This window comes from Spermophilus citellus, assembly GCF_964194105.1.
Source record: "Spermophilus citellus genome assembly, chromosome: 16".
NCBI lineage: Eukaryota > Metazoa > Chordata > Mammalia > Rodentia > Sciuridae > Spermophilus > Spermophilus citellus.
In genome coordinates this window covers 26,868,748-26,886,992 of record NC_138196.1, presented here as the reverse complement: position 1 = coordinate 26,886,992, position 18,245 = coordinate 26,868,748, and the positions used below count along the sequence as shown (strand labels likewise).

General features: G+C 34.4%; 1 protein-coding gene across 1 annotated transcript in view; it reads right to left on the bottom strand.

Annotated features, from left to right (window-relative positions):
* The window catches only part of WRN (WRN RecQ like helicase), a 170,722-nt gene that overhangs the window by 7,438 nt on the left and 145,039 nt on the right, over positions 1–18,245 (bottom strand). Inside the window, exon 33 of the mRNA XM_081268993.1 lies at positions 5,167–5,381. Coding sequence (XP_081125119.1) covers positions 5,167–5,381 — 215 coding nt within the window. The remainder of the gene's footprint in view (positions 1–5,166; positions 5,382–18,245) is intronic.

Here is an 18,245-nt window from a genome sequence, read left to right as displayed (position 1 = left end):
TTTTTTTTAGAGAGAGAGAGAGAGAGAGGGAATTTTTTAATATTTATTTTTTTAGTTTTCGGTGGACACAACATCTTTATTTTTATGTGGTGCTGAGGATTGAACCCAGCACCCCAGGCAAATGCGTTACCGCTTGAGCCACATCCCCTGTCCAAGACAGCCTTTTTTAACAAATGATGCTGGGACAATTGAATATGTACAAGAATATATATGTACAAGAATGAAACTAGCCCCTTATCTTTCACTCTGAGCGCACGCATACACACACACACACATACACACACACACACACACAATTCAAAGTGGATCAAAGATATAGGAATTAGACCAGAAACTATAAAACTCCTAGAAGAAAATTTAGGGTCAATACTTCAACATATAGGCACAGGCAACAACTTTCTGGAAGCTCAGGAAATACTGCCAAGAGTTAATTAATGGGATGGCATCAAATTAAAAAGCTTCTGCACAGCAAAGGAAACAATTAAGAATATAAAAATGAAACCTACAGAACGGGAGAAAATCTTTGCTAGCTACTCTCTGACAGAGGAGTAATATCCACAATATATAAAGAACTCAAGACTTGACACCAAAAACAAGTAACTGAACTAATAAATGAACAAGTGAACTAAACAGACATTTCTCAAAAGAAAGAATTACAAATGGCCAATAAATACATGAAAAACTGTTCAACATCATTAGCAATTAGGGAAATGCAAATCAAAACCACACTGAGATTTCATCTCACTCATCAGAATGGCAGTCAGCAAGAATACTAACAATAATAAATACTAGAGAGGATGTGAAGAAAAAGGAACACTTTTATGCTGTCTGTAGAACTCTAAATTAGTACAACTACTATAGAAATCAGTATGGAGGTTCCTCAAAAGACTGGAAAAGTCATCATAATATAGTGATACATGCATACCCATGTTTAAAGCAGCACAATTCACAATACCCAAACTATGGAACCAGCCCAGGTACACATCACAGATGAGTAGATTAAAATAATGTGGTGTAAACACATTATTTTTAATGAAATTATGTCATCTGCAGGAAAACAGATGGAACCTGAGAACATAATGTTAAATGAAATAAACCAAATTCAGGTTAAGGGTCATATGCTGGGGAAATACTGGGGAATGATACTAGCCAAATTATATTGTTTTACTGTGTGCCTGTAGGAATATATAACAACAAATCCCAACATTGTATACAACTACAGTACACCAATAAAAAAAAGTATGGGAAAAAAAGCAAGCTTAAAAGAAAACTCTCTCTTATGTAGTCAAGAAAAATAAAAAGAAAAAATGATAAAGGAAAAGGTATTGGAAAGATGGTAGTATGCAGCAGCAAAGTTTTTAATATTTCTAAATCCCAGTATTAAAATAGATAGCAAAACCAAAAATCCATCTTTTTCTTTTTGAGTTCAACATTTTTTTAGGTCATCTTTAGTTTTACAGCAAATGAAAACAATAAATGTTATGCATTATACATTAATCCACAAGCAGTTTGACTTCATATATCAATGGCACTCAAGGGCATGGGAAAAGTTCACCTTCTACATTTACAAGGAAATTAAGCTTGGAGGTATCTAGAAAAAAGTCAAACTATTAAGCAGGTAAAGACAGACAACCAACAGCCATTAACACCAATATAGCCACCAGGCAAGGTGATGCACACCTGTAATCTCAGCAACTCAGGAGTCTGAGGCAGGGAGATCACAAGTTCAAGGAAAGCCTCAGCAAATTAGTGAGGCTCTGTCTCAAAATTTTTAAAAAGGGTGGTCTGGGGATGTGGTTCAGTGGTTAAGCACACCTGAGTCCAATCCTCTCAGTACAACAATAAAAATAACATTTTTTTTTTTTAAAAAAGACCAACACAATAAACATATGTATGAGAAAAAGCAAAAACAAATAGTGAGGTGTCTGTAAACAGGAGAACCCCAAAACAGTCCGCTGGGGTGGACATGGTGGTTGGTACATGCCTATAATCCCAGCAGCTCAGGGGGCTGAGGCAGGAGGATCATGCATTCAACACGAGCCTCAGCAATTGAGTGAGAACCTGTTTCAAAAAAAAAAAAAAAAAACAAAAAACAAAGGGCTGGGGCTGTAGCTTTGTGGTTTAGTGGTTAAGTGCCCTGCTGGTTGGTTCAATTCCTGGTACAAAAAAAAAAAAAAAAAAAACACCAATAGAAAGCATGATAGAGATGATAGAGTAATGTGAAAACAGCATCTGAAAATCGGAGGGCTTTTGTCCAACCCAATTAGCATGTGAATGTGAAGAGTTCCCACTGGTGTCTGAAGCGGCTAAAACTTTGATGAATCTGTGACCACTCAAGCTGTCTTCTAGGAGAAGGCCCCACATTCAAGAAAAAGTGCTAGGGTTATCAAAATCAAGTCGATCATGTACAACAGAAACAAATGGAAAAGAAAGCCCTATATATCTCATATTTGAATATTAAAATGACATTAGAAGTATGTGAAATTGAAAAAGAAATCCTGACCATGCTTTTAAAGTGCAGGAAAACTAATTTCACATTAAAAAGAGCAACAGAAAAGAATCAAGATCACATCTCAGACATCAGACCTGCTTAGACACAGAGTAAAATAGCAACCTTTGAAAATGAGCTGAAAAACACTAATAAAATTATTCAAAACATGAAAAACACCATAAATCAAAATCAGAAAACTAAAAAATTGAAAGAAAAACTCAGGGGAAAAAATAATGGAAGAGAAAGAAAGAATTTAATGAGTACTAAATTATGCAGAAAACAGAAATAAATATTATGTCCAAACAGAAATAGAAGGCTAAGTAAAATTGTAAAGAGAAATAAGTTAAATAAAATGGTAAATAAGTTAAATAAAATTGTAAAGAGAAATAAGAAGTATTCATAAAATGCAACCAATATTGAAGGTAGGTAAGGAAGACCATAACATATAGATAGAAGTCCCTAAAGAAGAAATACAAAGCAATGGAACAAAATATTGAAAATATAGTTTAAGAAAACTTTCTTGAATTAAACAAAAAAAAATATAAAGCCATAATTCAAGAAAATATTCCAGAATAAAAAACTATATATTCAAAGAACCCACTGTATTCCTATGTATCTTAAATCAAAACTATCATTACCAAGACACAGAATTCCTCCATTGAGACTAGATCAAGCTTCTGATGTAACAGTAAATAAAATAGACATAATAATAACTATGCATCAACTAATAAAAATAATTCATTATAATTACATTCTTTATCAAAAGCCTCAATGATAAAATGGAACAGAAGAAGGAATATAATCCAGGTCAATAAAGAAGATGAACTTTAAAACACAAAAGGCTCTGAAAGGAGGCCTCCAAGAGACTACATTAATCAGAGCACCTTTCTATACATGGAGGCTGACAAAAGATGATTTGATGGCTCCCTCACCTCTTAATCTACTCCCCCTGCCTGCCTCAATACCCTTATTCTCCTAAGTGGGGAAAAAAGGCTTAATTAGGCATACCTTTAGGATCCAATAGGCTTAGTATGACTTCCTCCCACCCACCTCCCAAAATCTGTCTCCACTCTCTGTTGGCATCTGTTGCTATTTCAGTGGGAAAAAAACAAAATTGCTAATGTGTGGTTAAAATGATACTTTACTGTAAAGGTAAAGTAACAAGAAAAAATAAATTACATCTTTTCCTATACTGACAATTAGAAGTTGGGGAAAAATAAGAGGGTCTTAAGCACCTAATAAATGAACCTAGTATAGATTACAAAAATGAAAGGTTGGGCATAGAAGATAAATTTCATTAACTCCACCCAAAATATATTTACTTTAATGTTCCTTTTATAACTATTCAACTAATTAAATCTCATTAGGTTATCTAGGACATGACTATACACAAGCCTAAGTATAGAATTTCAAAAGACCAGTTACCTTATTTATAAGGTTTTGAGAAAAGTAGGAGTTTGTTTGAAATCCTATAAAGATTACCTTAGAATTAAATTGTAGTCCCTAATCTTGTAATTTAAATATTAATAACCTACTAATACACTAAATTTATCATCTAGGAACTAAAATAATTTTTAGTGTATTATTAAATGTTCAACAACTTTTATCTTGGACTCATATAATTTTAGACCTGGAAGACACTGAAGGTCAAATTGTATAATTTAGCAATCATTTAAGAGTCACCTTGTCAAAGAATAATTATTCTCTGATCACATTTTTTTAATTGATTTGTTAAAAATAAATGACAGCAGAATACATTATAATTCTTCTTACCAAACCCCAAAAGAAACAAATGCCGAATGTTTTCTCTGATATAAGATGACTGACTCTTAGTGGAGTAGGGAAGGGGAACATGGTAGGAATAAATGAACTCTGATCACTTTTTTATCTCATATAACACATCAAGCAATAATTTTCAAAGCATTTGATTTTAATACAATATACTGCCTAAAATAATACTAAATTTGTAAATTTCTCTCATCATGCATAAAACACTTTATGATATGCTCAGAACTGTGAACAAAATTATCCTGATATCCCACATATTCAATGTAATAGTAACAGCATGATGAATGACAAAATGATATATAAATAAGCTTGGGGGATATTTATAATAGAATTTGTTTTCTTTTTCTTTTCATTAACTATATAAATTTCCATATGCTTAAATCCATTATCTACACCACTGAAATTAAAAAAAAAAACAATTTCCCAGATATAAGGTCAAACTGCTACAAATTAAGCTGATATAATATATAATCAACTAAATAGAAGGGAGATCAGTGGAGGAAGGGGATTGAGAGGGAGGGAGGAGCTGACCAAACTTTCCTGTGCACATACATGAATGAACCAAAGTTAATTTCATTTTTTATGTATATCCATAATTGACTAATTTTAAAAAATCATAAGTAAACAGAAGAACAATCAGTAGAGTTGAGGAAAGGGAATAGAGGGAGGAAGGAGGGGAACCCATAAAGGGAGGAAGAAGGGGCAGGAAAGGGGAAGTACTGGAGACTAAATTGGAGCAGATTATATTCCATGCTTGTATAATTATGTCTAAACGAACCCCTATATTATATTTATACTGAGTTAATAAAAGAAAGTACAGATCATTCTAGTATTAGAACATGCAAACTGAATAAGCTCTTTATGAAAATTCTACATATAATTAACACCTTAGTACTGGTGCTTACTTCTTCCTTGTTTCTCTTAGAACTTAAACAGGTCTCTTCAGAGTTGGGAAAACATCTCTTTTTGTTGGAATCACACGAAGGCTGGAATAACGGTCTGCTGTCATGATTATTTTCAAGGATCTCAATTGCCATGTGGATAAGATATGTGTCGATGTTTTCTGGAACTAACAATCTAATTAGTTTAATTTTATTCATATCTGTAAAAGATGAAAAAAACAATTTTAAAACAAATTGTGCAGAATACTTTAGAAAAACCTATAAGCTGGATACAGTGAAATATTTTATAGAAAGGAAGGAGGAAGATTACCCAAGAAAAATTTCCTCTTTCACATGCTTATAGCCCTACAAAAATGATAATGGACTACAAACATGTCCCCCTCACTCCTGCATCCCCTCAATCCACCTGGCTCCAGTATAGGTCAGTACTTTTGACTCTGAATAAACTTATGTTTCACACTGCCTTTTGTAGATCTCCCTGAGAATCAATCCAAGCATTTAGAGAAATGTTCCTACAGGAAACTGCTTTGAATTACAAATATCCATTACAAATTAATATATCTTAAAAATAATTTATTCTTAAAATAGGAGCTAATCATATTTGTAATATACTAACAAAAAGAATCCTTTCAATGGGTATTATAGCATAACAAAACACATCAATTGTTCAAAATGCTTATTAACTAGATGAGCTTTCTGGGAAACATATGATGCATATTCAAAATCAAGGAACTTTGAATTTTTTGTATCCAACAGAACTAATTCAGATTGGGTCTTTTACACACCTTCTACAAATTATGTAGCAATCTCTTACAAACAAACCACTAGGCATGTTTCAAGCACTTCCTTCAACATCATATTCATCTGCATGCTCTAGAACATAACAAAAATAAGCAGCATAGAATCTACTCACTCATATTCATGTGACTTATAAAACACATCAAACATTCTAACAATTCAATTTAGTAGTCAGAAACCAAGTCGTTTTTTAATGCCCACCCTGAAAAAATGGTTTCATATTATTACAGTTTTCAGATTTACATCTTTTTTCTTCCAAAGATCTTAGCTCGCTATTCCAGGCCTTCTCCCATACACTCCGCTTTGATTAAAAAAAAAAAAAAGCAGAAAGAGAAAGTTAAGAAGCTCATTAAAATTAGGACACTGGGTTATCTAAGTATTTTTAAAGTTTTTAAGACTGGTACTAAGCATAGTCTTAGAAAAGGAAAATCGCCTCTAGTTGCCATATCTACCAACTAAACTAAAATTTTATTTGTTCCTTGATCATTATCCAATTCTAATATACCATGGAATCCTCACAAATTTTATTACTTCATCACTTTTTAATGACTGAAGAATGTTTAGTTCTATGTGTATGTCAGAATTTACTTCTTGAGTTCCCTTTGTCTTCTCTGTTTTTTAAAAACCAGCGTTATGATGAATATCATATTATGTATATCTTTCCATACTTATAGATTCCTAGGAGACAGATTGATAGTTCAAGGGTTAGACACCTTTTATATTTTGATGTATATGGCCAAACTGTTTCGAGACAGTAACTAATAACCTACATGTTGCTATAGAGCAAGTGAAATGTGGCTGGTATGAATAAAAAATGAATTCTTAAATATAATTTACTCTAATTAATTTAAAATTAAATTTAAAACTGATATTTGATTCTTTTATTGGAAAACTTAAGCATTTTGGAGCAATTTGATTATGCCAATCTACTTGTTAAGATGTAAATTTTATGAAATCTAAATATACCTACAGTATTTCTACTTAAACTTTAGCATCAGAAGATATGCTATAAGTGTAAAATATCTTATTTCAAAGGTTTATTACAGAAAAAGAGAAATATCATTAGTAATTTTATATTGATTAAATGTTGAAATAATAAAATTTTAGTATATTAAGTAAATTAATTATCATATTTCTATTGAATAGTGCTGCTCTAGAAAAGTATAAATTGTCACACAACCTAATCAATTAATACAACTACAATGTACTATATCTTCTTCTGTGGGTATCTAAAAATTAAATACATCCTTAATTTCTTTTTTTTTCCTTTTTTGCACATTGAAAAGATTGAACTCATATGCATTCAACCACTAAGCCACATCCCCGGACCTATTTTTCAATTTTATTTAGAGACAGGGTCTCACTGAGTTGCTTAGCACCTCACTGTAGCTGAGGCTGGTGTGAACTCTATCCTCCTGCCTTAGCCTCCAGAGCCGCTGGGATTACAGGCATGTACCACCATGCCCCGCCCATCCTTAATTTCTTCATGCTATAAATGTAATATTTGCAAACCAATTTTTTTTAAATCCATACAATCTTGAACTACCATAATGTCATATAGGCTAATTGAGTCATTTAAAAAGGAATTAAAAAGGTATTTTGAATCAATTAATTTCTAATATTATAATGTCTTCTTTTTCATAAAATTACAATATATAAACCATTGCTTCTGGTTAGTGATTTAAGAAATTATATGTTAGTGATTTAAGAAATACATAAAGTTAATAAAATTTTAGGTTTAAGTAGAAAATTCATATTTTTTACACATTTTTTAAGTACCTTTTATATTTCTATTTTAAAGTCATCCTTCATTATACATATGCAAATAAGTGACATCTAGCTTTAAGGATCCATCTTATTCTGGTCCAACTTTCCAAGTAAATAAATATCTACTGAAGAACTAAATAATAATACTAGCTGTACTCCTTCAGTGATTTAAGTCTTTGTGTTTGTGTGTATGGTGCTGGGGATTGAACCCAAGGCCTCTTGCAACCGAGGCAAGCACTCTACCAACTGAGCTACATTCCCAGCCCTCCTTCAGTGCTTTAAAAGAGACCATGTTACCCCTACTTTTATGGCACGTCCCTTGGAAGCCACCTTTTATTTTCCAGTTACAAGTACACAAAAATGGGAGAAAGAAATTACTCAAAATATTATCTGTGCATCTCATTAAATACCTTTCTTAATTAGTTATTAAATACAGTCAGAATCAACTCAATAAAAAGGTTAAGATTATATAAATACAGAAGATTTAAAAGAAATAGACTTCCATAAGAGTTATATAGCCCAAATCTATGTAGCAAATAAGGGTGTATCAAAATAATATTTTAATACACCAGTACTTACATTTTAGGTAAAGACTATGTTATATAAAATATAGAAAATTTCTCACTTCAGGATGGTGCCAAATTTAAATTTCAATTAAACTTGTTCATTAAAACACAATTACGTGATAAAGCTGCAGTTAAATAAGATGATTAGAACTGCATTAAATCTGTATAGTGATTTTGGCAGTATGGTCATTTTGACAATATTAATTTTGCCTATCCAAGAACAAGGTAGATATTTCCATCTTCTAAGGTCTTCTTTAATTTCTTTCTTTAGCATTCCGTAGTTTTCATTGTAGAGGTCTTTCACCTCTTTCGTTAAGTTGATTCCAAAGAATTTTTTTTTTTGAGGCTATTGTATCTGTATATCAGTGACAAATTCTCTCCCTTTCAGAGAATTTGTCACTGATATACAGAAATGCCTTTGATATATAGATGTTGATTTTTATATCCTGCTACTTTGCTGAATTCATTCACTAGTTCTAGAAGTTTTCTGGTAGAATTTTTTGGGACTTCTAGGTATAGAATCATATCATTGGCATAATGCTAAAAAAAGAAGTCATAAAATTCATCTGGAAAAATAAGAGACCCAGAAAAGCTAAAGCAATCCTTAGCAAGAAGAGGGAAGTAAGTGGCTTCACTATACCAGACCTTAAACTATATTACAGAGCAACCGTAACAAAAACAGCATGGCATTGGCACCAAAATAGACCTATAGATCAATGGTACAGAATAGAGGACACAGAGACAAACCCACATAATTACAGTTATCTTATATTAGACAAAGGTGCCAAAAACATACATTGGAGAAAAGACAGTCTCTTCACAAATGGTGCTGGGAAACCTGGAAATCCATATGCAACAAAATGAAATTAAACCCCTATCTCTCACCCTGCACAAAATTCAACTCAAAATGGATCAAGGACCTAGGAATTAATCCAGAGACAGTGCACATATGAGAAGAAAAAGTAGGCCCAAATCTCCATCATCTCAGATTAGGCCCCAATTTCCTTAATAAGACTCCAAAAAACAAAACGAACAAACAAACAAAAAAAAACAATAACCCTATCAATAAATGTGCCAAGGAACTGAACAGACACATCTCCGAAGATGATATACAGTCAACAAATATATGAAAAAATGTTCAACATCTCTAACAATTAGAGAAATGCCAATCAAAACTAAGATTTTATCTCACTCCAGTCAGAAGGGCAGCTATTAAGAATACAAACAGTAAGTATTGGTGAGGACGTGGGAGAAAAGGCACCCAAATTTGTGCAGCCAATATGGAAAGCAGTATGGAGAATCCTTGGAAAATTGGAAATGGAACCACTGTTTTGATCCAGCTATCCCACTCCTTAGTCTATACCCAAAGGACTTAAAAACAGCATACTACAGGGGCACAGCCACATCAATATTTATAGAAGCATAATTCACAATAGCTAAACTGTAGAGCCAACCTAGATGCCCTTCAGTAGGTGACTGGATAAAGAAAATGTGGTATATATACACAATGGAAAACTATTCAGCATTAAAAGAGAATAAAATCATGGCCTTTGCAGGTAAATGGATGGAGTTGGAGAAGATGATGCTAAATGAAGTTAGCCAATCCCAAAAAACCAAATGCCAAATGTTTTCTCTGATATAAGGATGCTGATCATAATGGAGTTGCCGGGGGGAGCATGGGAGGATGAGATGAACTCTAGATACAGCAAAAGGGAAGGAGAGGAAGGGAGGGGGCAAGGGGGCAGGCAAGATGGTACAATGTATAAAGGCATGAATGGTATGACTGTACTTTGTGTACAGAGATAAGAAAAATTATCTCTATATGTGTAATATATATGTGTAATAGGAATTGTAATGCTACTGTCATATAACAAAATTTTAAAATTTATTTTAAAAAAGACAAAAATAATATGTCATTAACATAGCAAGTATATCTTTATTTCTTATCATTTATAACTTAATTATGTTTTCTCCAGTAGGAGAACAAATAGTATTTTATCAAAGAAAAACAAAAATCTAAAAGCAAATTCTCGCATCAATTTATGGTATCTTAAAGACTATAAATATACTATCAAAACAAATAAAAATCAGAATTTATGGTTATCACAACCTTCTTAACTTTCTCCATTTTGGCTCTGGAAGGAAAGTAGGCCAAAAAATATACTTTTTTTATATTATGTATGCAACCTGCACACATATATTGACAGAAAGCTAAAATATGTGCTTAATAAGCCAAAAACTCTCCGCTACTCTTTTCAATTTCAATTTGATATTTATCTCCAAATAGAAATTTATTTAATGCTATACTCTGCATATAATGATAAAGACAAATATTTTATTAATGTTTTAGTCATTAATTATTGCAAAATACTTTTCTCATCTCCCTAATATTTGTTGAAATCAAGCTGTTCAATTATAAGAATGTGTCATGCTTACATATTGATTTCAATATTGTTTAATTTAAAAAGTTATCTAACATCAGAAACTGAAATTGCTAAACTTATTAAACAAAACATTATCAAGCTAATTTATTTTACTTATCAAGTTAGAAGTTTATAAACCTGAATCCGATATAAGACTTATAAATTGCATATTTCCTTCTTTTAAGTTAACTGGCAGTACAACTTAAACATGGTTTAATAAAAAGAAAAACTTGGCGGTCGATCCAACATGGCAGCGGGCACGGAGAGATCAAGTCTCTGACCTCTCTAGCTGCGAGGGCATAGGGAATCGTAAACTGTCTAAATGCTGTTTGCTCAGGATCACTAGGCAATGCTGAGCTGACGTGGATCTAGGGCCAACAGTTTGGGCCTCTCAGAACACACACCGAGCCCAGATCTGCTGAATTCAAGCTCCCATTCGCCTGCTTCTCGTGACTCAGCACGAACGATCCCGCTGAAATAACTGGTCAGCTCTTCTAAACTTACAGAGGTAAAACCCAACCGACCCTTCCTAGACAGTGGCCACAGGATTGAAACGGGGCTTGGGAGAGACAGGCAGGACCCACCCGTTGCATTGGTCACCTGGATAAGGGAATGAATGGTCACCATTTGCATGGGACACCACCATGGCAGAGAACTGACGTCACGGGCGGAGGAGATAACTTCATTGAAACCAGCGGCGACAGGTGTGTAATCCCCTAGCCTTCCCTCTTCACACAGTGGGGAAACCTTAAGGGCCCCTCCCAGCTCTCCCGTAAGGACCCCTCCCATCTCTCCCGTGAGCGCTATAGACAGACCGAGGGAATCAGGAGTGGCGAGGGACTGGTGGCTACCGCTCCCACCAGTGCTGACAACTGAGGTCTTTTGCACCAGCTACCAGGGGCGTGGCTACTGGAGGGCAAGCAAATTCGCTGGGGGTTCTCAGCCCCAAGCTCCACAAACTTAGGGTCTGAGGGAGGCAAACAGAGAGAGTGTGCCCAGGCGTTCATGAAAACAGGGCTCCCAGGAGCAGTACACCTGGCATGTAGCCAGTATTGTGGTGAGCGTCACAGGTGAGTGGGGCCTGGCTCGAGGAAACACAAGAGAAGGCCCTAGACACTCAGGATTGGAGACCCTCCCAGTCTGAGAGGAAGAGCTGCTGTACAGTGATTGGTTCACACCTATTGAGAGGAGAAGCTTGGCCCAGTGGGCAGCTCAACCTACTGGAAGAGAAGTTAATCGAACTATATGACTGCATTTATTATTATTATTATTATTATTTTTTAATTTGGGGTTTTTTTCTCTTTCATTTTCACTTTTTGTTGTTGTTGTTGTACTTTAACTTTTCTTTAATGATTTAATTTTTTTAAATTTTTTCTTTTAATATTATTATTATTTTTTTAATTTTAATTTTCATTTTTTTATTATCATCATTATTTTTTAAATTTTTTTCTTTCTTTATTTTCTATTTTTTTCTTTTGTCTTTTAATTTCTTTTCAATTTTCTTATTCCCCCTTCCTTGAATTCTACCTGCCTACTCTCATTCTCTTTAGTGACTTCCTCCCTTCCCTTCTAATATCCTTCCTCCCAAGCATCAAATAAATTTATAAGAGTAAACAGTAACTCAGCAGTCAAACAGAACAAGAAGCAACATGAGCAGCATAAAAAAGCAAGGAAGAAAAGGAGTACAAACAATGAAGGACAGCCTAAATATTCAGGAGGACCTAGAGTCACCAGAAAAATGGTCATATAAAGAACTCAAGGAATACCTTAGACAGATGGAATGGAACCTTAAAGAGGATACGAGACAGCAAATCCAAACAGTGAAAGAACACATTGAGAATGAATTACATAAACAGATAAAAGAAGAAGTTAAGCATCTTTATCAGGAGATAGAGATTATAAAAAAAACAAACAATAATTCTAGAAATGAAGGAAATGATAAACCAAATTAAAAACTCAATTGAGAGTATCACTAACAGAGTGGAGCAAGTAGAAGCCAGAACGTCAGATAATGAAGACAAAATATATCATTTTGAAAAGAGTCTAGCCAACTCAGAAAGGCTGCTAAAAAATCACAAGAAAAACATCCAAGAGATATGGGATAATATAAAAAAACCAAAATTACGAGTCATCGGGATAGAGGAAGGTACAGAGATTCAAACCAAGGGAATGAGTAACCTGCTGAATGAAATAATTACAGAAAACTTTCCAGAAATAAAAAAGGAAACAGATATACAAATTGAAGATGCATACAGGACACCGAGCACACAAAATCACAGTAGACCAACGCCAAGACACATTGTTATGAAGATATCCAATATACAGAACAAAGAGAAAATATTAAAAGCTACAAGTGAAAGGAGGCAGATTACATTCAGGGGTAAACCATTAAGGTTAACAACGGATTTTTCATCACAGACGCTGAAAGTGAGAAGGTCCTGGAACAACGTATTTCAAACACTGAAAGACAATGGATGCCAACCAAGAATTCTGTATCCAACAAAATTAAGCTTCAGGTACGACAATGAAATAAAAATCTTTCATGATAAACAAAAGCTAAAAGAATTTGCAGCCAGAAAACCAGCATTGCAAAGCATTTTGAGCAAAACACTACACGAGGAAGAAATGAAAAACAATAACCAAAACCATCAGTAGGAAGTGCCTCGATAATGACAGAGGGCGGGGGGAAAGATAATCATGGAGAAACAAACTAAATTAAAAAAAAAAAAAGATAAATACTCAAACATGGCTGGCAGTACAAACCATATATCAATAGTAACTCTAAACATTAATGGCTTAAACTTTCCAATAAAGCGACATAGGCTGGTAACATGGATTAAAAAAACAAATCCAACAATATGCTGCCTCCAGGAGACACATCTGATTGGAAAAGACATACACAGGCTGAAGGTGAAAGGATGGGAAAAAATATACCACGCACACTGTCCTCGTAAGCAAGCAGGGGTGGCCATCCTCATATCGAATAAAATCGACTTCAAGACTAAGTTAATCAAAAGGGATAAGGAAGGACATTATATACTGTTAAAAGGAACCATTCACCAACAAGACATAACAATTATCAATATTTATGCACCAAATAATGGTGCTGCAACATTCATAAAACAAAGTCTCCTCAAGTTCAAGAATCAAATAGACCACAACACAATAATTATGGGTGACTTCAACACACCTCTCTCACCATTGGACAGATCCTCCAAACAAAAGTTGAATAAGGAAACTATTGAACTCAATACCACAATCAATAACCTAGACTTAACTGACATATATAGAATATATCAACCATCATCAAGTGGATATACTTTTTTCTCAGCAGCACATGGATCCTTCTCAAAAATAGACCATATATTATGCCACAGGGCAACCCTCAGTAAATATAAAGGGGTGGAGATAATACCATGCATTTTATCTGATCATAATGGAATGAAACTGGAAATCAATGATAAAAGAAGGAAGGAAAAATCCTACATCACATGGAAAATGAACAATATGTTACTGAATGATCAATCGATTACAGAAGACATAAAGGAGGAAATCAAAAAATTCTTAGAGATAAATGAAAATACATACACAACATATCGGAATCTATGGGACACAATGAAAGCAGTTTTAAGAGGGAAATTCATCGCCTGGAGATCATTCCTCAAAAAAAGGAAAAACCAACAAATAAATGAGCTCACACTTCATCTCAAAGCCCTAGAAAAGGAAGAGCAAAACAACAGCAAATGTAGCAGAAGGCAAGAAATAATTAAAATCAGAGCGGAACTCAATGAAATTGAAACAAAAGAAACTATTGAAAAAATTATCAAAACTAAAAGTTGGTTCTTTGAAAAAATAAATAAGATTGACAGACCCTTAGCCATGCTAATGAAGAGAAGAAGAGAGAGAACTCAAATTACTAACATACGAGATGAAAAAGGCAATATCACAACAGATGCTACAGAAGTACAGAAGACAATTAGAAATTATTTTGAAAACCTATATTCCAATAAAATAGAAGATACTGAAGACATCGATAAATTTCTAAAGTCATATGATTTGCCCAGACTGAGTCAGGAGGATACACACAAACGACTACCAACCACGAAAAGCCCAGGACCGGATGGGTATACAGCGGAGTTTTACAAAACCTTTAAAGAAGAATTAATACCAATACTTTTCAAGTTATTTCAGGAAATAGAAAAAGAGAGAACTCTGCCAAATTCATTCTATGAGGCCAACATCACCCTGATTCCGAAACCAGACAAAGACACCTCAAAGAAAGAAAACTACAGACCAATATCTCTGATGAACCTAGATGCAAAAGTCCTCAATAAAATTCTGGTGAATCGGATACAAAGGCACATCAAAAACATTGTGCCCCATGATCAAGTAGGATTCATCCCTGGGATGCAAGGCTGGTTCAATATACGGAAATCAATAAATGTTATTCACCACATCAATAGACTTAAAGATAAGAACCATATGATCATTCGATAGACGCAGAGAAAGCATTCGACAAAGTACAGCATCCCTTTATGTTCGAAACATTAGAAAAACTAGGGATAACAGGAACTTTCCTCGACATTGTAAAAGCTATCTATGCTAAGCCTCAGGCTAGCATCATTCTGAATAGAGAAAAATTGAAGGTATTCCCTCTAAAATCTGGAACAAGACAGGGATGCCCTCTATCACCACTTCTATTCAATATAGTTCTCGAAACACTGGCCAGAGCAATTGGACAGACGAAAGAAATTAAAGGCATAAAAATAGGAAAAGAAGAACTTAAATTATCACTATTTGTGGCTGTCATGATTCTATACCTAGAAGACCCAAAAGGGTTTACAAAAAAACTACTAGAACTAATAAATGAATTCAGCAAAGTGGCAGGATATAAAATCAACACGCATAAATCAAAGGCATTTCTGTATATCAGTGACAAAACTTCTGAAACGGAAATGAGGAAAAACACTCCATTCACAATATCCTCAAAAAAAAAAAAATACTTGGGAATCAACCTAACAAAAGAGGTGAAAGATTTATACAATGAAAACTACAGAACCCTAAAAAGAGAAGTAGAAGAAGATCTTGGAAGATGGAAAAATATACCCTGTTCATGGATAGGCAGAACTAACATCATCAAAATGGCGATATTACCAAAAGCTCTCTATAGGTTTAATGCAATGCCAATCAAAATCCCAAAGGCGTTTCTTGTAGAAATAGATAAAGCAATCATGAAATTCATATGGAAAAATAAAAGACCCAGAATAGCAAAAGCAATTCTAAGCAGGAAGTGTGAATCAGGAGGTATAGCGATACCAGATTTGAAACTATATTACAGAGCAATAGTAACAAAAACAGCATGGTACTGGTACCAAAACAGGCAGGTGGACCAATGGTACATAATAGAGGACACAGAGACTAATCCACAAAGCTACAACTATCTTATATTTGATAAAGGAGCTAAAAGCATGCAATGGAGGAAGGATAGCATCTTCAACAAATGGTGTTGGGAAAACTGGAAATCCATATGCAACAAAATGAAACTGAATCCCTTTCTCTCGCCATGCACAAAAGTTAACTCAAAGTGGATCAAGGAGCTAGATATCAAATCAGAGACTCTGCATCTGATAGAAGAAAAAGTTGGCTCCGATCTACACAATGTGGGTTCGGGCTCCAAATTCCTTAACAGGCCACCCATAGCACAAGAGTTAATAACAAGAATCAACAAATGGGACCTACTTAAACTAAAAAGTTTTTTTCTCAGCAAGAGAAACAATAAGAGAGGTAAACAGGGAGCCTATATCATGGGAACAAATTTTTACTCCTCACACTTCAGATAGAGCCCTAATATCCAGAGTATACAAAGAACTCAAAAAATTAGACAATAAGATAACAAATAACCCAATCAACAGATGGGCCAAGGACCTGAACAGACACTTCTCAGAGGAGGACATACAGTCAATCAACAAGTACATGAAAAAATGCTCACCATCTCTAGCAGTCAGAGAAATGCAAATCAAAACCACCCTAAGATACCATCTCACTCCAGTAAGATTGGCAGCCACTATGAAGTCAAACAACAACAAGTGCTGGCAAGGATGTGGGGAAAAGGGTACTCTTGTACATTGCTAGTGGGACTGCAAATTGGTGTGGCCAATTTGGAAAGCAGTATGGAGATTCCTGGGAAAGCTGGGAATGGAACCACCATTTGACTGAGCTATTGCCCTTCTCGAACTATTCCCTGAAGACCTTAAAAGAGCGTACTACAGGGATACTGCCACATCGATGTTCATAGCAGCACAATTCACAATTGCTAGACTGTGGAACCAACCCAGATGCCCTTCAATAGATGAATGGATAAAAAAAAAAATGTGGCATTTATACACAATGGAGTGTTACACAGCACTAAAAAATGACAAAATCATGGAATTTGCAGGGAAATGGATGGCAGTAGAGCAGATTATGCTTAGTGAAGCTAGCCAATCCCTAAAAAACAAACACCAAATGTCTTCTTTGATATAATGAGAGCAACTAAGAATAGAGCAGGGAGGAAGAGCAGGAAGAAAAGATTAACATTAAACAGAGACATGAGGTGGGAGGGAAAGGGAGAGAAAAGGGAAATTGCATGGAAATGGAGGGAGACCCTCATTGTTATACAAAATTACATATAAGAGGTTGTGAGGGGAAAGGGAAAATAAACAAGGAGAGAAATGAATTACAGTAGATGGGGTAGAGAGAGAAGATGGGAGGGGAGGGGAGGGGAGGGGGGATAGTAGAGGATAGGAAAGGCAGCAGAATACAACAGTCATTAATATGGTATTATGTAAAAATGTGGATGTGTAACCGATGTGATACTGCAATCTGTATACGGGGTAAAAATGGGAGTTCATAACCCACTTGAATCTAATGTATGAAATATGATATGTCAAGAGCTTTGTAATGTTGTGAACAACCAATAAAAAAGAAAAATAAATAAATAAATAAATAAATAAAAAGAAAAACTTGCTCTAACCTTAGATATGATATTAAAACAATTTTGCAACTCTACAGGTCTCACTTTTCTGTCTCTAAAAACAGGATGTGAGTGGGAAAGAAAAAATTTAATGTTCCCAATTTCTCTTCCAAATATAAAGTTCCATAACTTTATGACTATATGATTTAGAAATGAAATCACCAGCAACTCAATTCTTCATCATAGACAAATAAAATAGATGTTGTTAATATTTGACTGAATAAATATAATCTTAAATCTTCCTTTATCATTTCCCGCTGCCAATAATAAACTGAGATTAGAACATTCATCTTATGTCACTGAAGAATATTGCCCAAAAATTCTTCTTCTTTTCTTCTTTTTTTGGTACCAGGAATTGAACCCAGGGACACTTAACCACTGAGTCACATCCCCAGCACTTTTTATTCTTTATTTTGAAACAGAGTCTCACCAAGTTGCTGAAATTGGCTTTGAACTCGTGATCCTCCTGCCCAAGAATTCTTTAGGACAAACACACAC